Source organism: Eulemur rufifrons, chromosome 28, assembly GCF_041146395.1.
Source record: "Eulemur rufifrons isolate Redbay chromosome 28, OSU_ERuf_1, whole genome shotgun sequence".
NCBI classification, from domain to species: Eukaryota; Metazoa; Chordata; class Mammalia; order Primates; family Lemuridae; genus Eulemur; species Eulemur rufifrons.
The window spans coordinates 64118633-64145237 of record NC_091010.1 but is presented as its reverse complement, the minus strand read 5'-3'; the positions used below and the strand labels follow the sequence as shown (position 1 = coordinate 64145237).

General features: G+C 38.3%; 2 protein-coding genes across 2 annotated transcripts; one reads left to right on the top strand and one right to left on the bottom strand.

The window, feature by feature from the left end:
* The first annotated feature begins 877 nt into the window (after positions 1 to 877).
* On the top strand, positions 878 to 11379 carry IKZF5 (IKAROS family zinc finger 5). The gene is made up of 4 exons (XM_069460547.1): positions 878 to 1000; positions 6506 to 6671; positions 8648 to 8830; positions 10194 to 11379. The coding sequence occupies exons 2-4, from the start codon at positions 6539 to 6541 to the stop codon at positions 11135 to 11137; spliced, it is 1260 nt and encodes a 419-aa protein (XP_069316648.1). The 5' UTR covers positions 878 to 1000; positions 6506 to 6538; the 3' UTR covers positions 11138 to 11379.
* A 3304-nt stretch (positions 11380 to 14683) lies between these two features.
* On the bottom strand, positions 14684 to 25693 carry PSTK (phosphoseryl-tRNA kinase). The gene is made up of 6 exons (XM_069460259.1): positions 25089 to 25693; positions 21824 to 22115; positions 21380 to 21578; positions 18836 to 18911; positions 18202 to 18295; positions 14684 to 14900 (listed from the first exon to the last, which is right to left on the bottom strand). The coding sequence occupies exons 1-6, from the start codon at positions 25302 to 25304 to the stop codon at positions 14701 to 14703; spliced, it is 1077 nt and encodes a 358-aa protein (XP_069316360.1). The 5' UTR covers positions 25305 to 25693; the 3' UTR covers positions 14684 to 14700.
* Positions 25694 to 26605: the final 912 nt, after the last annotated feature.

The following is a 26605-nucleotide window of genomic DNA, read 5'->3' as shown; positions in this document are numbered from 1 at the left end:
TCTCCTGATAAACTGTCTGGAGCATGAGTGGCCAAGCCAAGCATTCTTGATAACTGGATCGGAACCAAACGAGTTCCAGCTAACGCTAACCGGGTGGCCTATTTAATGTCCCCTTAATGTGCTGGTCAGAACCTGAAAGAGATGTGACAAGCAAGAGAAGAAATAAAGGCGTCTTAAATGGTGAGATCTCAGGAGATTCAGTTTTGAAGGAAAAACTTTAAAACAACTTTTTAAATGTTCAGACTAACAGTTTTTAAAATTCCGTTTAATTTTGATTTATGTTATGTCTTCAACACCGCTAGAGGTTAATACATTGATGGGAGTTCGTTACAGTGGATTGAGATGTTAGGCGTTCTTTTCCTGTAGCAGCATAGAATGTTTCCCAGAAAACCAGAACTATTCTGTGTTGCCATAGAGAGGATAATAAAGATGAGATTCAGATGTGCCCTTGTTGGATGTGCATGGTGGGATTTTTTAAAACCCTTTCCTATTTCCACACATAGGAGTGAAGCGTTGTTTTTATCCGACTGTAGCTGTTCAGCAGTACCAAGCCTCACCCTTTTAGAAGTGCACTGTGACCAAATGAAATTAATAACTTAAATTTAGTAAGACGTTAAATTTTTGCCAGAAAAATGAAATCTTAAAAAATCCACCAGTGAAAAAATGTTAGTCATGCCTATGGAGCTTTTGCTGAAGTACAGCTATTGTTTTGTTCTTTGATTATGTCAGCTTAGTTTTCTTTTCAGCTAATGGTAATAAGACAGGCACAAGTTATTAGCTTATTAAACCTGTAGATGCTAATTAAGTTTTTGTCTTAAAGATTTTGATTTGTGTTGTGCTTTTCTTTGCAGATCTCTGTATGGCTTTTTAATTTTAGTTGAAATTCTCTCCATGGCCTTTTGGAGTCCCTTGGTGTGTCTCCAGAGTAAATTTCAATTACTCTACACTTCATCCATGTTGGAGTGGCAGGAAAAAGGAGGAACTGATTTGGGGTGAAAAGGTTAGATTGTACAACTTCTCTTTTGTATTTCTTCCAACATGGTTTTATTAATGTTTTAGTTTTATATTATGCTTTATGATACGTCAAAGCCTTATAATGTTCCTTTTTGCCTTCAAAGAGTTTTTGACAGTTCTGAAATTAGGAATTGTGTTGTAATTCTTTTTGAAGGCCCATGTTACTCTATTCAAACCAAGCCTCATTTGTTAGCCTTCTCTATTAATACGTGTTCTATAGCAGAGTATGTTTTTCAGTGACCATAGTTATTAGGTGATAGAAGTAAACACATCATTTGAACTATAATCCCTTTATGTGTATAGGCCTGCTTATCCCCCAAATTAAGTTATATAAGTTAGTTGCTAAGTGCTGTATTCCTCCCTGTGGTTAGTAACCTTTAAAAACTTCTCAAAAAATGCTAGATGAATGAAACATACCCTATCATTACCTCATCATGTTCTCAAAATTCTCCCATAGTTTACAAAAAAGATAGACTTTGGGAGGAAGGTAGGTTAAAGAGACTCTCTTCTGGTTCTTTCTTGCATTACCTATGTTTCAGGGTTATGGTTGCCTTCTAATTTGCATGTTAATGCCTCTGTTTTAGCTCCTGGTTAAGAGGTTCTTGGTGGGCACACCTGTTTGCACATATATAGTGTGTGTTTGTGTATATTCTTGAATTGATTGGCAACTTGCCGTTTGTAATGCAAGACTGAAGAAGAAAGATGAGAGGACTTTATACAAAATAAATCCTTTATCAGAAGCAGAGGAAGCTTGAGGAATAGCTTAAATTGCTTGGAGGTAAAGAGATTTTCATTGTTCTTTTGGGATACCAAATCTTAATTCTCAGATACCTCCTTTTCCTCCACTGGCTTGGTTAGTCTTGGTTGTTTTGTAAAAACATTATTTTTGAGCCTTGAATGGATAATTTGGGGGAAGCTATTGGCATAAAAATACTTTAGGTGTACTCTAGCCAGTTTCTATGTAGATGTACACTTAGACCCCATGGAATTCCACACTCAGCTTACCTTAATCAGAGTAATCACAGGAAGGACTCAGGAATTTTGCTATATCATAACGAATGTTCATAAGGTTTGAGAATGTTCTTCTCTTTGGTTGATATGATTAAAAATCTATCTTAGTTCAGGCTACTGTAACAAGTTACCATAGACTTGTTACACATAGAGTGGTTGAAACAAACATTTATTTCTCACAGTTCTGGAGGCTGGGAAGTCTAAGATCAAGGTGCCAACAAATCTGGTATCTGGTGAGGGACTGCTTTTTGGTTGTATTTTCACAAAGTAGGCAAGTTCCCTGGGTCTCTTCTTACAGGGGCACTAAGCCCATTCAGAGGGTTCCACCCTCATAACCTAATTACCTTCTAAAGAAGGCTCCACTTCCAAATACTATCCGATTTGGGGTCAGAATTTCAACATATGAATTTTGAGGGACACATTCGGTGCATGGCAGTATCAGTTAGGAGAAAGATAGATTTGGGTTGGAATACACCACTCAAATCTATAATAGTATTGGAGAACAATTAAATAAATTTCTGTTTCAGATGACAGGGTTTTCACACATTGGAATTTTGTGTAAAGTAAATAAATTTTGGCTAATAAGCTCTAAAGTGTTGAGTTCATGGCCAGTAGGAAAGATACCATTGAAGAAAATTATCGTTTGCTGATTTCCTAAAGTATATATTTGTTATGTTTGCAAAGGTTTTTAAGTTTATCAGTGCTTTAGAGGCATCTCCAGATGTCAGTTAATTTGTGGAGTTCTTATATTAAACTTTCAGTCCTGAGACTGATAATTATTATTTTAAATATAGGAAAATGGCTTGGATAGAAAATCTCTATTTTCTTTCTATGAGAGGAAGGCTGTTGTATTTTCAGAATTATTATTTTTCCATTTATTGCGCTTAGAAATATTGACTGGAGATAGAGAAAACTGGGTTTTGAGCCAAAGACTCTACTTAGCTTTAGACACCTTTCATTTGAGTCTGTTCCGCCAACTAGAGCTCTGTGTAAGGGCCTGTCATGCTCCTTATATATGGATATATGTGACACAGGTCAAGTGGGCACAAAAATGCTTAGGGGTGAAATGACACCTAATTTTTAAATCACGATAGGATGTTTAAGGTTATAAACCATATTAATATATTTAAAATCTAATTTAAGAATAGTTTTCCATCATGTTTACAATGTTATCTTCCCTTATCTTATTTCATTGGCTTCACTTTTTTTTTTAAGTCCATCATGTGTAATGACTGAAAAACAGCATACAATTTATGGCAGGGAACACAGTGAATTTATAATGTGACAATGTGATAATAGCCAAGACTGTCAAAATATGCCAGCCATCCTCTGTAATTAGGCTCATTTGTGTTCTTAAACTTGAGATCTTGAGATGCCTGTATAAAAATACCATTTTCTTTTGCTTGCTTACTGGCAGTCTTATGTGTTTTTACTGCATTGTCACATGTACTGTAGCAGTGTTATGCTTTCTAATCAAGATTTGGTAAGGTTTATCTTGCTTATTGAAGCCTATCAAAGTATATTCAGACATTTTCCAGGGAAATGTATCAGTTTTCATGTGCACTGATTGGCAAGAAGTGATGTTATGTTGCAATGTAAATACTGGGATTTATTTCTTAATTACAGCTTTTATAATTAGAACACAGACAATCTGTGGGACCGTATGGCTTATTTTCCCTCTGGGAGGCCGAGGCGGGCGGATCATTTGAGCTCAGGAGTTCGAGACCAGCCTGAGCAAGAGCGAGACCCCGTCTCCACCAAAAAAATAGAAAGAAATTATCTAGACAACTAAAAATATATATAGAAAAAATTAGCTGAGCATGGTGACACATGCCTGTAGTCCCAGCTACTTGGGAGGCTGAGGCAGAAGGATTGCTTGAACCCAGGAGTTTGAGGTTGCTATGAGCTATGCTGATGCCGTGGCACTCTAGCCCAGGCAACAGAGTGAAACTCTGTCTCAAAAATAAATAAATAAATAAATAAATAATTTCCCAGATTTTATTCTATAATCTATTCAATAATCTTTTTAATTGGAGCTGACTAGCTTACATTTTCGAACCAAAGGGCAAAATTTAAAGGAAAATTAATCAGCAGAATCAACTATAGTCACAAAACATGGTAATACAATGATTAGGAAACAGGCCAGGCGCTGTGGCTCACGCCTATAATCCTAGCACTCTGGGAGGCTGAAGCAGGAGGATCGCTCAAGGTCAGGAGTTCCAGACCAGCCTGAGCAAGACTGAGACCCCCACCTCTACTAAAAATAGAAAGAAATTAGCTGGATAACTAAATATATATAGAAAAAAAATTAGCCGGGTATGGTGGCGCAAGCCTGTAGTCCCAGCTACTCGGGAGGCTGAGGCAGAAGGATTGCTTGAGCCCAGCAGTTTGAGGTTGCTGTGAGCTAGGCTGATGCCACGGCACTCTAGCCCAGGCAACAGAGCAAGACTCTGTCTCAAATAAAATAAAATAAAATAACTGAAACAAATTGTTGAAAACCTAACAATAGTAGGGGGGCGGGTGGCTCTTGCTGTAATCCTAGCATTTTGGGAGGCTGAAGTGGGAGGATTGCTTGAGGCCAAGAGTTCAAGACCAGCCTGAGCAACAAAAAAGTTAGCTGGACATGGTGGAACAGGCCTATAGTCCAGACTGAGAAGGTTGAGGCAAGAGGATTGCTTAAGCCCAGGAGTTTGAGATTGCCATGAGCTATGATCATGCCATTGCACTCCAGCCCCAGCCTCTGTGACAGAGCAAGATCCTGTCTCTTGCCTGGGAGTGGGAGTGAGTCAACAATAATCTATAAGATTGAGAAAGTTGAGCCAGATTAAAGCAAGTGATTTAAAGATACAGCCTAAAAGTAAAATAAGAAGAAATGAGTTTGGAAATTGTACACTGATTTTTTTGGAAATTGGAAATTGGGATATATGAATTAATGAGGCTCAGGTGGACCACGTTTGTCTCATTGTAACTAAGGAACAAATAGATGCTCAGTATATTCTCCAACCGAGCTGATGAACTGATAGAAAAAGGGAAAAAAACTGTGAATCTGAGACATTGAGGGATTTCTTAATCCAAGGTATAACCATTTTTTGCTACAAAAATAATCATTAATAGAAAAATAGCTACCGCTGTCTGCGTGTCTACCATATGCTACACGTTATGAGATACTTTATATATATTTGCCTGTAAAACTTAAGATAGTACTGCAAGTTGGTGTTATTATTCCATTTTACAAAATAAGAAAGTAAGGCTGAGGAGAGGTCCCTGTTCAGAGTCTTAAAGCTAGTGAGTCTCATCCAATAACAAAACAGAGTTGTCCTTTGATGTCTAAGGGTGATTGGTTCCAGGACCCCCCGGGATACTAAAATTCATGGATGCTCAAGTCCCTTATATCAAATGGGATAATATTTGCACATAACCTACCTTTACCCTTCTGGTGTACTTTAAATCATTTATAGATTATTTATAAAACTTAATACAATGTAAATGCTATGTGAATAGTTGTTACCCTGTATTGTTTGGGGAATAATGACAAGAAAAAAGTCTGTACATGTTCAGTACAGATGCAACCATTCATTTTTTTTCCTAAATATTTTTGATTTGCTGTTAGTTGAATCCACAGATGTTGAATCCACAGATGCAGAGGGCCAACTATGTTCTATTATCCAAATAGATTTTCTGTAACAACTTTCTAGAAAACAGTGAAAAGAGGTAGCAATAATAGTTTTTAAAAGCCCCATGGTAGCTTCTAAGAAGGGAGGAAATGTTGCATTAAGAAAAGTGAGAATTCAGTTACCTACAAGTCCTTATTGAGTTAAATGTGTTAAGAATAAAGAACAGATTAGAGGCCAAGGCAGGAAGATCGCTTGAGGTCAGGAGTTTGAGACCAGGCTGAGCAAGAGAAATGTGTACATAATTAACCAAAAGACATGTAGTAATAAGTTCATAGAAACTTTATTCACAACAGCCAAGTACTGGAAAGTATCCAAATGATCTAAAAACAGTACAATAGATAAATTAGTTGTGGCATGGGCACACATTGGACTACTGCAATGAATATGAGCACACTTCAGCTGAATGCAACCATATGGGTGAATCTTACAATCATGTTGAGTGACAGAAGCCACACAAAGGTTCATAGTATATGATTACATAAAGATGAAGAACAGGCAAGACTAATCTACAGAACCAGAAGTCACAAGAGTGGTAAACCTCACCAGAGCGGAGGGGTCCTAGTATGGAAAGGGTACACAAGGGGGGCTTCTGGGATGCAGGCAGCCTTCTGTTTCTTGGTCTTTGTGCTGATTTCATAGATGTGTTCACTTTGGGACAATTCATTGAGCTCTACCCTTATGATTTATGAGTATTTCTATGTATGTGTGAGACTTCAAGAAAAAGTTAGGCATCTATGCTAAAGAGTGTCACTGTTGTTTTACTATGTCTGGATCTCTCCAAATCATTTCAGTTTTTTTTCCTCTAGGTATAACGAACTGTAAACTTTAAAAAAGCAAAGATGGGTGAAAAGAAACCAGAGCCTTTGGACTTCGTGAAAGATTTTCAGGAATACCTGACTCAGCAGACCCATCATGTGAACATGATTTCTGGATCAGTTAGTGGGGACAAAGAAGCAGAGGCTCTTCAGGGAGGTAGACTCATCTTAATATTATTAAATAATCCACTTTTTATAAATATATTAATATTTGTGTGTAGTTATCCATATTATGAAGACCACTGCTTGCTAATGTGAATCATTCTGTCTTTTTTTTTTTTTCCCTAGAAAAATAATGGGGCATTTTTTTTCCTTCTTTAAACATATCAGATTTTTGCTGAGGGAGAGTGCTTAACATGGTCTGGAGATGTACTGGTGGTCTTATTGGAAGGTTACAGATGCTAAATACCCTTCCTGTCCTCCAAGTTCTATTAGCTAACAGTAGACACATGGAACCCAAAGGGGATCAAAACATTAGCTTTACTATGCAAACAATTCAGCCATCAGGATTAGACCTGAGACCAAAGTAGGGGTTTCTATTTCTTACCTGTTAAAATGAAGAAAGGGCTGACCAGGTTTACCCATCCAAGAAGAGAAACTAGAATAGAGAAAGCAGTGACCTGCTTGAACCTGCTAGAGGTGTATTTTGTCTAGTTTGCTTGCCACACAAAAACTGGAATTTATTCCTAACCTAGCTCAGGGGTCAGCAAACTATAGCCTGTGGGCCCCATCCGGCCCACTGTATTTAAATGGCCTGCAAGCTAAGAATGGTTTTTACATTTAAAAATGTTTTTTAAAAAGTCAAAAGGAGAATAATGTCCTGACACGTGAAAATTCTGTGAAATTCAGACTTTAATGTATAGACATGCTCATTTGTTCACATATTTTCTATAGCTACTTTTATGCTAAAACAGCAGAGTCCAGTAGTTGTGATAGAGACCATATGATGCACAAAGCCTGAAGTACTTGCTACTCACCCTTACAGAAAAAGTCTGCTGACCCCTGACCTAGAGGGTCTAGGTAGGGCCTTGTAATCTAGGGACTGGCAGCAGGGACCAGGCATCACCTGGGAGCTTGTTAGAAATGCAAAATGCCAGACCCCACCCCAGATCTACTGAGTCATAATCTGTGCTTTAATAAGGTCCCCAGGTAATTCATTTAGATATTAAAATTTGAGAGGCACTGGCTTGGGAAAGCAGTGGGAGAGAGGGAGACACTGAACCTGATCCCCCCAGTGTAGTGGCCCTGTTGGATATCAGCCTTGCCCCACTGCAAAATCACTTTTCCTAGTGAGGTGGGAGGAAACAGAGGAGCAGGAGCCTTGAGTTTCTCATGCCAGCACTGCTACTTCCTGGGATGGAGCATAACATGTTTTCCCATAAAGCTGCAGAAATAAAAATTTCCCTCCTAATGCTAGATTCGCAGACTGGATTTAAGAGACCAGGGTTGTAGTCTCTGCCATTTGCTGGTTTTCCTGATTATGAGCAGCACCTATCCCTTCAGTTTCTTTATACAAAGAAGTTGTCAGGTTAGATTAAAAGCAGACAGCCAAACAAACATCTTTTGGCTCTGAAATTCTTACGATCCTAACATTCAGAGGTATCAGAGACAGTACTTTCCTTTTTCTGGCTTAAGTAGAATTCTGAGATCCTAAATATAACCCAGAATCTAGAACATATGTATAAACTGAGTGGGGTGATGGAAAACTTACTAATTGCTTGTTTAGACTAAAGTAAATAGGGTTTTGGTGATGATTATGATTACCAGCTACAGCTGTAGGAAAGCTAGGGTGTTAAACACCTGTGTGTAACTGTGCCATCACTCTTCAATGAATCTCTTTACTCCCCTCTCTCCTCACCTGTTCTCTTCTTCAAAAGCATGTTGAAGACTGATACAATTTATATGTAAATAATTTGAGATCCGTCTGTAAAAGGTTCTGAAAATATAATACAGAATATATTACTGCTTTTGTATAAAATTAGCCTCAGTTCAGAAAGTCTGTTATAAAATGAATTTAACTTTTGTGGGAAGTGAACTGTCAATTTATGAAAGATTTTCAACCGCTTAAGACTAAAATGCTAAATTGAGTTGATTCTGAAATTCATAATTTCTTTTGCTATACTTTGTTTATAGCTGGAACAGATGGTGATCAAAATGGACTTGATCACCCATCTGTTGAAGTTTCTCTGGATGAAAACTCAGGAATGTTAGTAGACGGGTTTGAAAGGACGTTTGATGGGAAGCTCAAGTGTCGGTACTGCAACTATGCCAGCAAAGGAACAGCCCGGCTTATCGAACATATTCGAATCCACACAGGTAATGGAGACACAGCTAGAGAAGGCATTTCTTTGAGGGCAGGAGTTAGGGGCCAAGGAGGGCAGGTTGATCTGTCATATAAATAGTTCTTATAGTTCAAAAGTGAAGGTTGATGTAAGGTTTGAATAAACGGGGAAGTTATTCCATTTGGATACAGCATCAGCATAACAACATGCAGACAGGTCAGAAGTGAAGCCCTTTGTCTCCTTCCTTAGCCATTTTAATTCTTGATCCAAATAATCTTAATATCAGTCTACTTCTTAGGTTGAGGAGGATAATGCACAAAGCATTATGAAGTGATAAAATGTCTTTATCCTTAGTACATTTCGATAGTGAAAATGGGGAGAAATTTTCTATACAGTTGCAGACTCTACTGCTAATCCTAGGTCTCACCCTAGCCATCCCTTCTTCTGAGAAACCTGCCTAACTACCTATACCCTGCCTCTGCTCAAGACCACGTGAGGTGTCCTTCCTGTGTGCTCCATGGCTTCCTGTGCTCATTCACCACATCATTGTGATGGCCCAAGAGCCTTTTGAGGACAGGGATTATGATGAAACCATCTTTGCACCCCTAGAGTCTACCAGGGCATCTGGCACATACTTGTTAAATGAATGACTCCAAATCTGATATTTCAGATATTTATTTTACATATTTGGGTAGTTGTCAATTAACCTCATTCACTAAAATTGTTCCTTCTGGCATCTGGAGAGTAGGAAGACGGAGAAGCGTTGGCAATTCTGAAGGAACACTTTTTGTATAATTCATACTTAGACTAGGAAGCCCATTTTGAATTTGAGTTTTCTGTTTCATATAAGGACTTTTTATAAAGGATTTTTGTATATGTTTTTCCCCCTTGAGAAAAGAGTATACATACGTATGTATATGTGTGAATATGTATGAATAAGTGTTTACATATAGATATGCAAGGGCTGTCCAGAAAGTATCCAGCCACTGTTAATACATATTTTTCATAGTACATGGCTGGATACTTCTGGGTAGCCCTCACATACATGAACATATAACTGAGACATACTTTTGATAAAATCATTATGTAGGGACTATTACTAGAATATTATTGTCAGTTATGCTACTTCTTCTTTCCCCAAATGCCACTTGGAGCCATAACAATTTTTATACTATATTGACTAGTAGAATATAAATGTATGTCTCCAGTTGTTGCTGATGAGTTAAGCTTTATCTGTTTGTGTTTCTTTACAAATTTTAGTAATCTCTTATGCAAATCTGAATTTCTGAAAAGCATTTTCTTCCTGATCAATTTCCAAATCCAATGAATGGACAAACATGAAACTTTCCATAAATGAGCTGCTCTTGTAGTTTCTCCCCATTTTTCTCTTGAAACAGGTGAGAAACCTCATAGATGTCACCTTTGTCCATTTGCATCTGCTTATGAACGTCATCTGGAAGCCCATATGCGTTCTCATACTGGAGAAAAACCATACAAATGTGAATTATGTTCCTTCCGCTGCAGTGATCGAAGTAACCTGTCCCATCATCGAAGGCGCAAGCATAAAATGGTACCAATTAAAGGTACTAGGTCTTCCTTAAGCAGCAAGAAAATGTGGGGGGTTTTACAGAAGAAAACAAGCAATCTGGGCTATAGCAGAAGAGCACTAATCAACTTAAGTCCACCTTCCATGGTGGTTCAAAAACCAGACTACCTTAATGATTTTACCCATGAAATCCCAAATATCCAGACTGACTCCTATGAAAGTATGGCAAAAACCACACCAACTGGTGGCCTTCCAAGGGACCCCCAAGAACTCATGGTTGACAACCCTTTGAATCAGCTCTCGACTCTAGCAGGACAGTTGTCCAGTTTGCCACCTGAAAACCAAAACCCTGCATCCCCTGATGTAGTTCCCTGTCCTGATGAAAAGCCTTTCATGATTCAGCAGCCTTCTGCCCAAGCAGTGGTTTCTGCTGTGTCAGCAAGTATTCCTCAGAGCTCCTCTCCCACAAGCCCCGAACCTCGGCCATCACATAGTCAAAGGAACTATAGTCCAGTGGCAGGTCCAAGCAGTGAGCCAAGTGCCCACACAAGCACTCCTAGCATAGGAAACAGCCAGCCAAGCACGCCAGCCCCAGCCCTGCCAGTCCAGGACCCTCAGCTTCTGCACCACTGCCAGCACTGTGATATGTACTTCGCAGACAATATCCTTTACACTATTCATATGGGATGTCATGGGTATGAAAATCCTTTTCAGTGTAATATATGTGGATGCAAATGTAAAAACAAGTATGATTTTGCCTGTCATTTTGCAAGAGGGCAACATAACCAACATTGAAAATAATCATATTATCTTTTACTTGGTTTTGCCTTTTTTGTGTTTTGTGCTTTGGTGTTTTTTTTCATCCCTGATTAAGTGTCTGCTAATTTAGAGTTTATACATTATATTTATGGAATATAAATTTGACAGTGGAAACAGAATTTTCCCATTTTTTCCCCCATAAAAGTCTGGTCAGAGTCATTTATATATTAAAAAAGTTAAGACACACGGTGTCTCTTTCCTTTCATTTAGACATTTGAAAATTAGAGTGCAATCATAATCTTCCAGGTGTTCATTTAAATTTTTCACATTTGTGGTCCATAAAAACTTCAAGGCTTACCCATACTTTTGATATTTCAACATAGACACTGAGCTAGATGTTATTTCTGTCATATTTCAAAATGGTAGAATGAATTATCTTCTTATAAAATCTGTTACAACTTATTTCAGTGTTTAGTAGAGAAATTGCCTTAAAAATTGCTCTTAATTAAAATATTTAGTTCATATATCTTAAGTTCACATATCTTTAGTTTCATTTCAACTGACAATAGTAAAGCTATTTCAGTGTAGTAAATTTTTCTTTTTTCCACAAGGGGAAGTGTAAAATACTTAATTCTTACAAAAATAGGAGGTGAAAGTTCTAAAATAAAACTTAAGACTTTAAATTGAAAAGTGTGTTTAATATTTAAAATATCTGTTTATTCAATTTCTAGTTTAAACCCATGTCCATTCTCCATTGAATCTTTACTATATTTTGGATTATTTTTTAAAACCACAGGTAAAGACACTAGAGTGCTGGATGCCCTTTTTACTTTCAGCTTGAACCTTTTTCATTTAAATCTTTTCTTACATTATTAGTGTCAGATGAGGTTGATAATTATAGTGAGAATCTTTTATTCTTCCCATTCCTTTGAAGACCAAAGAGGTATAGTGGAAGTCATGCGTCTTATTATTAAAATGTAGTCCTTCAAAAAAAAAAAAATCTCTGAAGATTCCTTTTCCTGCCTTCTATCCATTTATTGCCCATAATTTCCAAGAAAAGGTGGGTATAGTGATGGTGAAGTAATATTTACAAAAATGAGAACATGTGTCCAAAATGGATTCTGGTCTCCTTTTCAGAACTGGCCATCTAAAATGTTTTCTGTGAATTCAAACTATAATTCTTATTTGCAGTTTTACCAGTCTTCATGTACAGTGATAAAACTATATGGAAACTGAATTGTCGCCTTAGTAAAAAAGGATAAAAAGGTGTGAAAATGGATACAAATGCATTTAAACGTATTTAATTTGTTTATAAAAATAAGACTTCATAAATAAATCTAGAGTAAATCATTTTGAATAGGAGGCTGTTTTCATATTGTGTAACAACTAGCTTACTCTGAAGAGAGCTTGGTCAAACAATAAAATACATTGTTACTAACTGTTGGTTTCTGTGTACTTTGCAAAAATTTTATTTTTAATTTGGTTCATGTCTTCTTCAATGTGCTCTTAATTGGCTTCTGAAAGAGACTATCCTGTTAAGCATCTATTAACCCAAAAGGACCTCTACTCATGCAGTAAATAAAAGGGAAATACTGATGGTATCTGCCCACAAAAACCCCAGGTGCCAAGTTAATGGATTCTCTGCCCTCTCTTCCAAATGCAAGAAAGCCACTGTAATTGAGTTCTTATGGTTTAGTATCTAATCGAAACTAATCTCAACTGCATTGTTTAAAGAACAGCCTCAAGGACAGGTTTCTCCAAACTGGAACTTTGTCAAATCTTGTGAATCCAAAATTCTACAATTCTGTCTCACTCTGTTGCTTAAATCACTCACTGCTCAGTTCAGTTTTACTGTAATTTCCAAATGTGTAACTTTGCTCTAGTGTTTATCAATTGCCAGAAAGAAACAGGTCATTTGGAAGCTTTTGTGATTATTTTTCCTTATATTTTATTTTTCAGATAAAAGCAATACCCCAAAATAGAAAATGAAAATTTTCATTAAAGAGAAAGAACTCTCTTGTTAAAACCAGCTTATTAACTTTATATTCTGGGCCCAATACATTTTTTTCCCCTAACAACTAAAGATGAATGTTTTGAAGGTGCATTTTAATTTAAATATGGAAAAGATTTTTTTTTCATAATTACAAACTAGAATGTAAAATCCTAATTTTCCTATGACTTACAGAGCACAGTTGATATCCCAAAGGTGTTGATGCTTAAAAGCTACAATTATTCTAAATGCACTTAAAATTTTTGAGGCTAATCTACCTTAGAAACTTTTTTGATATTGTATTTTTTAAAAGATTTAGGATTTTATTTAAATTTCCTGTGAGTTAAATTCTGTATTTGTTAAGATGTTCATATCTTCCCTTATGTATTAAATATGTTTCTCATTTTTAATCAAATATTTTATAGAAATAAGTTGTTGGAAAAAATTTTAACATGCACTATTTATAGTACTTTGCCATTAACAGGCAATGCTCTGAAACTAAATTTATTTTTGTTCAGTGAACATAAGTTTAGATTTTTAAAGTTGGTAGATAATTTAATCTCCACTAATATTTTTTTAAGAAACTGTGAAGAGATTAACAGGGAATAATTTTATTTCAGATTTTACCAATGTAGTATGTAGCTACAACTTGAAATTCAAGTAAAGGCTAGACTTTTACTTTGAAAAAATTCCACTGGGTATTTCCAGTGCTATTTCATTTTAGAAATAAGTGTTTGCCATTCTTCTCCAAAACTGTTTGACAAAGGGATTTCTAAAAAAATAAAGATAAACCTCATTTTCAGTTCTACCAAAATATTTATCAAATGAATGTGTTACTAAAAATAAAAATTCCCTGCTAAAGACTTTTTCGTTAGTCTTAGAGGGTATATGCTTTCTAGAACTTGTTTTTGTTAATATGTACTTTGATGTAAAAGAACATATTTTGTATGCAAAACATAAAGTTTGCATTATGGTTGTAAAATACACTATATTGTTTAGGGATTCCAGAAAGCAGTTTAATGCTGAAATACCTATATCTAGTATGTAGTTCATATTGTGATGAAGCTTTGCTTTTGTAATATATGAATAAAATAATAATACTTTCTAATGACCTCGATTTTTCTTTTTTGAAAACTAGGATCAAATTAGTTTTTACTAATTTTCCGCTATGTAAAATGTTCCGTTAATAAAATAAATAGATTTTGTGGCTATACTGGTTTGAATTTCTAGATGTCTTAAGGAGATCTGTCATAAGTTAAAAACAAAAACAGGTCCATACATCTGCAACTTGTCTCCCCTCTAGTTTCTTCTCTTTATTCAAGATCCATTTAACTTGACTTCTGTCCCCCAAGCCCCGCCTACCCTAAGCTTTCTGGCATATAAATGAGGAAGGCTGCCTCTGTGCTTAATTATCAGTGTCACATCTGACAGGTAACAGACTGAAGTATTATGACAAATGAATCCTTTAGAATGAACTGATTTTTTTTCTTCTTTAAAAAAGAATGGTCTTTGCAATGTACATTACTGGCCTAGAAAACATAGTAATACAAATTTAACTAGTTTGTAAAAGATTACCAAAATCAGACATTTGATTGGAAATTCAGATATTTTAATGCTGCTTTGAAAAATATTTCTGTACAATGTTATCTTTCTCATAATGAAAAAAAGAAATGACATCTGATATGTCAATAATTTGTTGAAAGCACAGATATTTTTTGTTTCCTTGTCTTAGGTCTTCCAAAAACTCTGTTTTGAGCTTATTAAGTTCTTCTGCTAGAAGCTTCAAGTTGTAAGGAAGCACTTGTTCATCTAAAATAAAAAGATATTCTCAGATTATTTGTATAAATTAAAGCAATCTGGGCTGTCTAATGACATCAGGAAATTGATTACTTTAGGCAAACCTGTCGGATTCTATAAATAAATCTCAACTGAGTTGGTATAATACAAACAGAAGGTCACAATATGATATACAAAAATCATCTGAAACAAAAGAATTTAAGTAACTGTGCTATGAAATGTATAAGCAGAAAAGACAAACCTGAAAGGGATTTTTTTTGTGGACAAGAAGAGCCAAGATAGCTGGACTTACTATCTTACTGAACTAATAAGTAGAAAGGCAAAAAAAACAGAAACAGAAAATGACAATTTAGGGTTTTCCATAATCAACATTAGTACCAGATAATTTAATTCTAAAACTGATAAATCATATCTAGGATAACAGTCTAATATAACTTTCTACAATGATGGAAAAGTTCCGTATCTGCTCTATTCAATACAGTAGCAATAGCCAAATGTGGGTAGTACTAGTAAAAAATTGAATTTTTATTTTTTGGTAGCTATACTGAGATATAATTCACATACCATATAATTTACCCCTTTAAACTGCACAATATGAAGGTTTCTAGTATATTCACAGGTGCAACCATCACCATAGTTAAGACATTTTCACCATCTTAAAAGCAAATCCCTATCCTTGAGCTATCATCCTCCTTCCGTACTGCCCCACTCCGCACCGCCAATCCCTGAGCAACCACTGGTCTACTTTCTGTCTCAAGATTTCTCTGTTCTGGACATTTCAAATGATTGGAATCATATAATATGTGGCCTTTTGTAACTGACTTCTTTCACTTTGCATCATGTTTTCAAGGTTATTCCATGTCGTATAGCATGTATCAGTACCTCATTCCTTTTTATGCCTGAATAACAACATTCCATTGTATGGATACACCAAATTTTATTTATCTATTTATAGGGACTTGGGTTGTTTCCATCTTTTGGCTATTACAAATAATGCTGCTATAAACACTTGTGCACAAGTTTTGTGTGAACATGTTTTCATCTCTCTTGGGCATACACCTAGGAATGGAAATGCTGGGTTATACGGTAACTCTTATGTTTGAGGGACTGCTAGGCTGTTTTCCAAAGAAGCTGCACCATTTTACACTCTCACCAGAAGTGTGTGAGGGTTCTGATTTCTCCACATCCTCAAAAACACTTGGCCTTTTTAATTCTAGGCATCCTAGTGGGTATGAAGTTGTATCTCATTATATTTTTGATTTGTATTCTCTTGATGACTAATGTTAAGTGTGTTTTCATGTGGTTATTGGCCATTTTATATCTTTCTCAGAGAAATGTCTATTCAGATCCTTTGCCTACCATTTTATTTTTTTATTTTATTTTATTATATTTTTTTGAGACAGTCTCGCTCTGTCACCCCAGGTATAGTGCAGTGGCATCATCATAGCTCACTGCAACCTCAAACGCCTGGGCTCAAGCAATCCTCCTCCTCAGCCTCCTGAGTAGCTCTGACTACAGGCATACACCACAACGCTGGGCTAATTTTTCTATTTTTAGTAGAGACAGGGTCTCTTGCTCAGGCTGGTCTTGAACCCCTATGCTCAATCAGTCCTCCCACCTTGACCTCCCAGAGTGATAGGATTACAGGTGTGAGCCACCACGCCCAGCCCCTTTGCCCATTTTAAAAATTGGGTCATTTGTGTTTATTATTGAGTGGTAAGCGTTCTTTATCTATTTTGGATACAAGTCCATTATGAGATACATGTTTGCAAATATTCTCTCCCATCTGTGAATTGTCTTTTTACTTTGTTGATGGTAGATCAATTGAATTTTTAATTTTATTTAAGCACCGTCTAGAAACTAGTATCACCTCCCCTCACCAAAAAAAATCTGTTTTTTTTTTAATGGGTGGGAGATAAGAGTGATTTGGGGCATAACCCTATCTACCCCACCCCCTTTGTTTATAGAGAGAACAGAAGAAAAGCAAACGGTTGAGCAAGAACTCCTGGAACTATTTTTTGTTTGCATTCTAATTATGCTGCCATTTGTGTTCCAGTCCTCTGTTTTTCAAAGTTTGGATTGTAACCCATTGTTTGGGGCAGCCAGTGTTTTTCTAAAATGAAATCAAATAGAGCATATTAGAGTTCATTAAACATGTGAGGATGTTTCGTGAAACTTTTGTTTCCACGTGTGTGAGTTCATGTACTGGGTTACAACATAAAATCTCATGGTTAAAAAAAAAGTTTGAAAACAATATGTTCACAAAGGGCAGAAAATAAAAAAGGATAAAAACCACAATACGGTTAGTTTATTGTTTCCTTTTCTAATGTCCTAAGCTTCTGTAAAGGTAATAACAATGGAAACATACAGAAAAGTGCAGACTGGAATAAGACTTAACTCTGAACCCCAGGTATTTAGGAGCTGTTTAGCCGAGTTATTACACCTGATCCTCTGTAAACCTCCATTTCCCCATTTCTAAAATTATACCTATATTATAGGATTGTAAGGGTTAGAAACAATATTTATAAAGCACTTAACATATAAAAGACATGCAAAAAATGTTAGCTGCTGTTTTTTTAAAATCCAATTTTAAATACAGCAATGAGTCAATACAAAACTATAGGAATTATTTTATAAAACTATAATTACCACATATTTTATCTATCATATAAATTCGGATTTATAATACATTGACCTTGTCCAAACACCATGCAGATCTTACATCTGGCCCCTGACTACCCCTCCTCCTTCCTTCCTTCCTTTCCCCCATGCTCAATGGCCTCTTCCCTATTCTGGAATGTTCCAAACTACTCTACCTCTGGGGTTTTGCACTTGATGTGTCCACTGCCTGGAATGATCCTCCAGATAACTGCATGGTTTGCTCCTTCCCTTCATTCACATCTTTGCTTAAATGTCATCTCTGAGAAGCCTTCCTGATTACCCTTTTAAAAACAAATCCTCCCCTCACTCTTCACTGCCTCACCCTACCTACTTCATGTTTCTTCAGAGCACTGGCATATATTCATACAACCAGTCTTCTGTCTCTCTTCTCTCTAGAACATTCGGCTCCCTGCTAATTGCCCAGCATCTAGAATAAGGTCTAGTACAGAGTAAAACTCAGTAGAAATTTATTAGATAGATGACTACTCAGTTCCATGGGTGGAATTTTTAGTTATATTTCACCAATTTGCATATTGAAACATGACATTAACTTTTACGACTGAAAACAAACTACTTGAGTGTCGGGGAACAACAATAGCAAGAGAAAGTCACCATCACACCAGCTAAACAGCACATCACTGACACAACATACCTTTTGCTTCCTTCATCGTCTGAGACACAATTCTTCGGAGTGTCTGATCAACTTTATGAAGAATGTTAGTTGAACATATAATTCTGTCTGTTTCCTATGTAATGCAGACATTGTTATTGGAACAATTATATAGTTGTATAAAAGAAATGGCTAAAGTATAGGCGATGCATATTTGAAGGGACTAATAAGTGGCTTTTTTTGTTTGTTACTCTTCGCTAGGAGAGAGTCCAAATGAATTACATCCCATTGTAAACTGGCTTGTACCTAGGCAGTGATATGCTAGTGAATGTCTAATAACTGGCCCTCCAGAGAAAAACAAACCCCAAACCTATCGGTAGTGCTTGCCAATTTCTGTGGCGTAAATATTCCCATTCTTGCACATTTTAAGCTACCAACATAATGTCAACAGGCTCTGACATCTCTGAAAGTTTAGCTGGCTCTGGCCAGCCAGCACCGGCTGCCAGCAGTGCACACTGCAACCAGCGTCAGCAGCTGAATGCTGGTGGGGCGCCCGTCAGTGACACAGCACCTTTCCTGGTTTACTCACCTTTTATTAATATGTTCAGCCCAAAAAGATCTTCCTATGAAAAGCTGTTCCTAATCATTTATACTAAATCTATACTGGAAGACTTACCTTTTGTTCCACATTGTCCTCAACATATTTTACTGGATTTTCCAAAGCAATACGCAATAAATCAGTCACCTCCAGGCTATAGAGAAAGTGGGATAAAATACAATAAATCCCTATATCAAACATCTGTTTTTTAAGAACTTGCATTTATGACCCCTAAATTGAATTCTAGAGGAATAAAACTGCTATAATCCAAGATCCTTAACAAAAGGAAAACGACTAAATGGTACAGAAGCTACCTTCTACCTGCAAAATCCAATGTAGTAGCTCAAAACAAATCATAAGCCAAAACCCCCTCATTTAAAAAATATTAATTTCTGAAGATTAGTATCAATAAGCTTTGAAAAGTCATTCTCTCCTCCCCTATTAAGTGCTGCATTGTAGGCTACGAGAATTCTATTTTATTCCCTAAAGAAAGATGCTCAGTCTTTTCTTTCTGGTTTCTGCTTATCCAGTAAGGATATGGATTAGCAAAGTTTCTCACTGACCAAGGGTCCACGGAGGTTTGAGGTAGAATTCATTCATTCATTTAACAAATATTTACTGAGCATCTTCTTATACGAAAAATACTGTACAACTACATATGTGAAACTATGAGCTAAGCTGCCTTCTCCAAGCCTGATAATGTAATAGAGACAGATATATTAATTAAATAAGCAAAAAATAATTTCAGACAGTGGCAAGTGGGCAAGTGAGTGAAGACAAACAAAGGGATGATAACAAGAGGGACTGGGTAGCCCAGCTAACCTTCTTCATTGCAGTTAGGATGGTGAATGAAGGCCGTCAAGCATAAACGTGGGAAGGGCAGAGGGCGTGGCAGTACACAGCCTCTGGGGCAAGAACAAGCTGCTTGTGTTCATCAACAGAGAAGGCCAGTTTGGGTGAAAAGAAGCAAGGATGGCGAGTGGTAGGATATGAAGTTGGAGAGTTAATCAGGGTTAGAACACATACGTTATGGTAAAAAGTCTGAATTTTACTCAGAGTACAGGAGGTAGCACAGAAAAAATTTTAAGTCAGTGAGCTCATCAAGTTAAATCTTAACCTTAAGATGATCCTTCTCACATTGAAAAGAGCCCAGGTTCTGAAGTGAGTGAGACTGTACTGGGTCCAAATCTTGGCTCTGCACTAACTACCTGTGTATATTACTTGCTTACCTGGGCCTCAGTTATCCCATCTATAAAATGGGGATATAGTTTTTACCCTTAAAGGGTTGTTGTGAGAATTGAATGAGACCATACACAGAAAGTGTTCGGAACATGCCCAGTACATAGCATGTGCTCAACAGCTGTTGCTATTATTATTTCATAGAATCCTGGGAAAGACACATTTATCAGATCATCTTTCAACTTCCAATATACCAGACTGCACAGAACCCCTTTATAGTTACACTGTGACTATTTTGGATCTGAGCACAGGTGACGAGGTTCTTAATTTCTGACACGAAACTGGCAGATTATAGTAAGGGCTGGCAGTGACGCCAGAGAAGCCCACACTCTTCTTGCTTCTAGCAAGGACTGGGTCTCATGGGTCTCAAGGCAATGATGATAACCTTATGCTGTTCTCATGGGCTATCTCAGTGCCTTAACCAGCTGTCTACTTCCAAAGGAAACAATTTTAAGTATTCCAGGAAAAGTAGCAATCAACTAGTTATGTGCCTGCTCCAAGTTTCTGGATATTATAACAAGTTAAAATTAGAAACTGCTCCAGTAGCTTATTTCATAAACTGTCTAAACAACAGCCAACTGATTCCAATTTTGTATCTTTGGGTTTTTTTAAAATAGTGTGTTAATGTTATAAAATGCATGGAAACTGTATCCTGGGAACTAAACATTTTGTGGAATGAGTTTAAAAACAGCCTTTTAAAATTGCTGATCCTTCACAGACAATAGGCAGGAACCAAGGAAACATGGGCAATATACCTCTAGAACTGTGCTGCCCAATAGAATAGCCACTAGCCATGTGAAGCTATTTAAGTTTAAATTAATTAAAATTAAATTGAATTAAGAATTCATCAGTTGTACTAGCTACTTTTAAGTGCTCAACAGTTGAGTGTGGCCAGTGGATACCTTATCAGATAGTACAAATACAAAATATTTCCATCATCAGTAAAATTTCTAAACAAGCAGTGTTAACTATGGTGAGCTCTATGGCAAATCAGGACCCAGTAGCAGTTCCACTCTTTCACAGATTTCTTTCTGTGAGAAAAACTACCAGGCAAGCTATTTAGATTGAGCTATTTTAGCAAGAGTATCACAGATGTGTTCTACTCTGAGTTCCCTGCTCCGACTTCTGGGAGGCAGTATAATCCTAAAAGTTAAGAGCAGGCATTTGCAAACAAACTTGGGTTCAAATCTCAGCCATTACAAGCTCGGTGATTCTGGACAAGCTAAACTTTACCATTTCAGTTTCTTCTTCCACACAAAGGGAGAAATAACAATATCTCTCCAAGGCCTGTGTGAGGATTAAGCAAGCCAACACAGGTAAGGCACTTAGCACAGTGCCTCGCATAGGGAAAAACCTAGGGAAGGATGGCTCTGATTAGAATACCTGGCCTCCGAAGCACACGCTGGACTCTGAATTGTGAGGCTGTTGTGTTCCCAAGCATTTTTCTCAGGGTTGGGCTTTTCTATCTTTCTTCCCATCAGGTGGATGGTCTCAGCAGGTAGTGCCCGTGGTCTCTGGCCATTCCTCTGTAAACAGGTCTCAAGAGGACAATCTAAAAAGAGCTGGCAAAAGCCTAACGAATCTGAAAATAGTTTAAAACCATAAAATTATTGGTGAACTATATTTCCAAAATATGAAATATATATATTAGACAAATTATGCCAACTACAGTAGGAAAAACTCCATTTGCAATAGTCAACATCTAGCTTTTAAACTTAGGTAAATCCACCTAAACCTCCTAATCCAATTAAATGCTCACTAAAGACGGCAGTGATTTTGACATGTGAATATACGTTTCTGTGTGTAAGAAAAAAATGTTTTAATTACATTTCCGAGCCAGTTGGTAGACTTCATATCTCATACTTTGATAATAAAAGTTGTCATCTAAAATCAAAAGCAAAGGTCTAGAAACAGCAGTTTTCATTAAGAGGTAGCAAGATTGGGCCTCAAACACTGCAGAAAATATCAGATCTTGATCCTTTAAGCAGGTGATGAAATCTTCCCACATGGCTTCAGTCCTGTCGGGTGGGGCAGACATCTGACACCCGCTAACAGCAGCCATCAAGAAGTATTCCAGGTACTTCAACAGTTCCTGTCGAAGCAATTTCCACTGAGATGGCTACAAAAGACCAAAGAATTGCAATTTATATTAGGCCAATGGGGTGGTCATCTGGCCTCATTGCCAACCGGTCCTATATGAAAATTTAAGCTCACAACACTGAACCACTTGTAGTTCTCTAACTGCAGCCCCAACCCCCCAGATTTTGGACCAGTACCAGTCTGTGGCCTGTTAGGAACCTGGCCACACAGCAGGAGGTGAGTGCCTGCAGGCACAAGGAAGCTTCATCTGTGTTTAAAGCTACTCCCCATCACTCACACCACCGCCTAAGCTCTGCCTCCTGTCATATCAGCAGCAGCATTAGATTCTCATAGGAGTGTGAACCCTACTGTAAACTGTACATGCGAGGGATCTAGGCTGCACACTCCCTATGAGAATCTAATACCTGATGATCTGAGGTGGTGCTGAGGTGGTGATGCTAGCACTGGGGAGCAGCTGCAAATACAGATTATCATTATCAGAGAGGTTTGTATAATTATTTCATTACATATTACAATGTAATAATAATAAAGTACACAATAAATATAATGCGCTTGATTCATCCTGAAACCATGCCCCCCACCCCAGTCCCTGGAAAAACTGTCTTCCATGAAACTGGTCCCTGGAGCCAAAAAGGTTGGGGACCATTGCTCTAACACATCTGGTTTCTCATGCCTCCATGCCTTCATATATACCATTCCTTCTGCCTGGAAAACTTCTATTTAATGATACTGGTGCTGTATTAAGCCTTTTCAGAGTCAACCATGCAGAAGACAGCTAGTCCCCTACCTTGCCTATCATGACACCCCATTCTTGTAAATATTATGTCTCCACTCTAACGGGGCTTACACTGTTTAGGCATTTGTTTGCACCTCTCTATTTCCCTGCTAGATCATTAGCCCATTGAATACTCAGCATCCAGCAGAGGGTCTGGCATCTAACATATTCCAGAAATGTATATTAAATGGATGAATGACTGAATGAGTGAATAAGGGAAAGTATTTACTATCCAGGAGAAAGGAAGAGCCAAAATTAATATCCTTAGAAATAAAATAGTCTGGCTCCAGGTTTGCCCTTGAAATTAGAAAGCTCGTGGACAGCAAGAAAATCAGTTGAGGCTGGGCACAGTGGCTCTCGCCTGTAATCCTAGCACTCTGGGATGCCCAGGAGGGAGGATCGCTCGAGGTCAGGAGTTTGAGACCAGCCTGAGTAAGACTGAGACCCCATCTCTACTAAAAATAGAAAGAAATTAGCTGGACAACTAAAAATATATACAGAAAAAATTAGCCAGGCATGGTGGCACATGCCTGTAGTCCCAGCTACTCGGGGGCCGAGGCAGAAGTATTGCTTGAGCCAGGGAGTTTGAGGTTGCTGTGAGCTAGGCTGACGCCATGGCATTCTAGCCCGGGCAACAGAGCGAGACTCTATCTCAAAAAAAAAAAAAAAGGAAAAGGAAAAAGAAAATCAGTTGAAAGGTCCCTGGGCAAGATGAAAAGAACCCAGGCTAACAACTAGGTTGGTATGGGATGAGGAAAGATAGAGGAAGCAGATTGAGGGGGAGAAAATAAGTAGCTTGAGAATACAAATACTCTTGTGTTGGTCAAGGGCTGTAGAGAGCACTAATATAGTTAAGAAGTCAAGGCTGGAGGGTAAACAGGAGGACAGGAGATTGAGGTCCCTCTCCTGCTTGTCCATGCTTTAGCACTCCACAGAGATTATACCACATACAACAAATGTGTATCAGCTAAACTCACTAAACGAGAAACATGTATCACTCCCTAAAAAGTGAGATTTTCTACTCATGGTGACCAGATGAGTTCCAGGGCCTTTGTCTGTAGAGGAAGAGTGGACTAAGTATATGTGAGGAAAAAGCCAGGAAATACAACAATCTCTATCAACAACTTTCAGCTTTCTCCTAAGTGGTGAAAATACTATCATCCAAGTAAATCCTGTGCTACCCTGATATTGTATTTACCTCACAATTAGCGAAGAATAAGGAAGTAGAAAAACTTTGCTGGAGAGGTCCAGAATTTTTCCATGCACCAAATGTAGTGTATTTCTGCATATATACTTAGAAAGTGGAGTCACATCGTATTTGCATTTGATTATGTAAATTCATTTACATTCAAAAACTAAACAACAAAAATTTAAAAATTTTGGAATATTCCAAAGGGTATTTGCTCTGGAGTAACATTAGAGGCATAAATCTCCTCTTCCCCCAGTGGTCTCAGCTTCCATATGCTTCTCCGAGAAGATGCATCTCATTGTGTTGAGTGTGAGTTGATGGCTTTAGTATGTACGTGGAACAGACAAGCTGGTCCCTAAATACAAGTCCATTACTTCCCCTGGTGGTCAACTAAGAAATAGCCATCTTTTCCAATGCCGGCAGAGGCAGATTTGCCCCGAAATGAATGAAGATTAAGCTTCAGAGGCCAGACCCTTCATTAGTTCAGACTCACTCTATCGTCCTGTGAGGGACCCTCACAATTTTTTTATCTTCTTAAAGAGAGTTCCTCAAACTGTATAAACTTCAAGCCCCACAACCTGGATGTGCCCATGGCTAGATGTTAAACTGGCTATATTGGAATTCTTAGAGATTCTTTCCCTGTCCTAAGGAGAAACTTCCCTAGGGATTTTTCAAGAGTTAATTTGACTATAGGGGATTTCCACTTGCAAGCTCACTTAAGAACCTAACTTTTTCTTAAGACTCCACTGTATAGAATACACAATACATATATGCACCAAACAAACCTCTACAATGCATTATTCTAAAACGGTTGCTTTGTAACTACAGCCAACTCATTCACTCGTTGCAATAACTATGTTAACCCCGCTGCACTTTTCTCATACTCCTGTCTGTCCTCCTCTCAGGGTATCTTCTCCCACACCAGGCACTGCCAAGTACACAACAGGCGCGCAAAGCAAATAACCAACATGATACACGCCCGCGCGAACGCGCAGCCGTTACCACTCCGCCCCACCCTCCGCACTGACCGGCGGCCGCGCGCCCGCCCCGTCGAGAAACGTCTCGGGGATGACGTCATCATAAGCGACGACGCCAACAGCCCAGCCCTGCTCCTGCCGCAGCCGCTGGCCGAGGGCGCGCGCGAAGGTCGACTTTCCTGCCGCGGGCAGGCCGCAGAGGACGCAGAGCGCTAGCTTGCGCGGCCCCTCGCGGTGGGTTCCTCTGGCGCCGTCGGCTGTCTTCATGCCGCCCAGGGAAACCGCAGGAGGCTGGGAACGTTGTGTCCCACTCCGTCCGTCAGCCGCGCACGCGCAGTGCCTCCCACCGCCCTGCTGCGCCACCTGGTGCCGCAGTGGGGAATAGGCGGAGGCTTCCAGTCCACAGTGGATGCGTGGTCCCCGCTGTTTCCCGGGTTGCTCAGGTGGTCACCTGAGCCCCTGGGGCCGAGCGTCGGTGAGGCCAGACCTCGAGGCTGGCGAGACCACGGCTCTATGTTTCCTATCCCCTATGCGTTCCTGAAGGGGTCACGAGTTATGATTTATCTTCAAATAGAATCATCCCACTGGAAACTTGCAAGCCATTGGGATTTGCGCCTACGTTTTGCTGCTGTGAGGTCTTCCGGCCCAGAAAATTCCAGAAGAGACTTTAAGCGTTTTCCTCCAGCAGACTTTGTAAGGTAAATTACTGGAAATCAAAGAAAACAGGGGAAGCTCACAGTCCAACGACCGACCGTGCTCCGCTGCCCTTCCTGAACGGTGCGGTGGTGACAAAGTAAATATTATTGCGCTCTGATGCCACCAGTTGGCAGCAAATGTGAGGAAATAAGGGCAAGAAAGGAACATCCTTAGATCTCAATCCCAATGTATGCACGCAGAGAACAACAGGTATTTCACTGTTAAAAAAAAAAAAAAAAACTAAGCTGGGGAGAGGCACAAAACAAAATTTTTGCGTGGGAATGTGGTGTAGAAAAATTGAATTCAGATTCTGGTTTTCCCCGCATTTTAGGGGATGATTACTTCTTACCCATAAGGAGTGTGTTAAAATGTGGTGAACATGTGAGTATAGAATCAGTGTATATACTGCGTCGAAATACAACCAATAACCTGCTGTTAAACCTGATATAATTTGTGATTACAACGCGCATAATACATAATCTTTCTTTTGGATTGAAAGTGAAAGTGAAGTTAATTTACTCCTCATTGAGTTAATTTTCTCTTCATTTCATGACATATTTATTGTTATTGGTCCAGGACAAGGTCCCTCTCCTTAATTTACCATTCTCTTTTATCCTCCATCCGCCACATCCATGCCCGTTCAAACCCTGCAGGCAACCTTTTTCTTTTTTTTCTTTTTAACATTGCTATTTTTGTTTTGTCTATTTTTTAATAGACTTTATTTTTTAGGGCAGTTTTAGTTTTAGGTTCACAGCAAAACTGAGCAGAAAGTACAGAGTTCTCATATGCCCTCTCTCCTCCACACTCACAGCCTGCCCCACTATCAACGTTCCTCACCAGAGTGATACATTTGTTATAACTGATCAACCTAC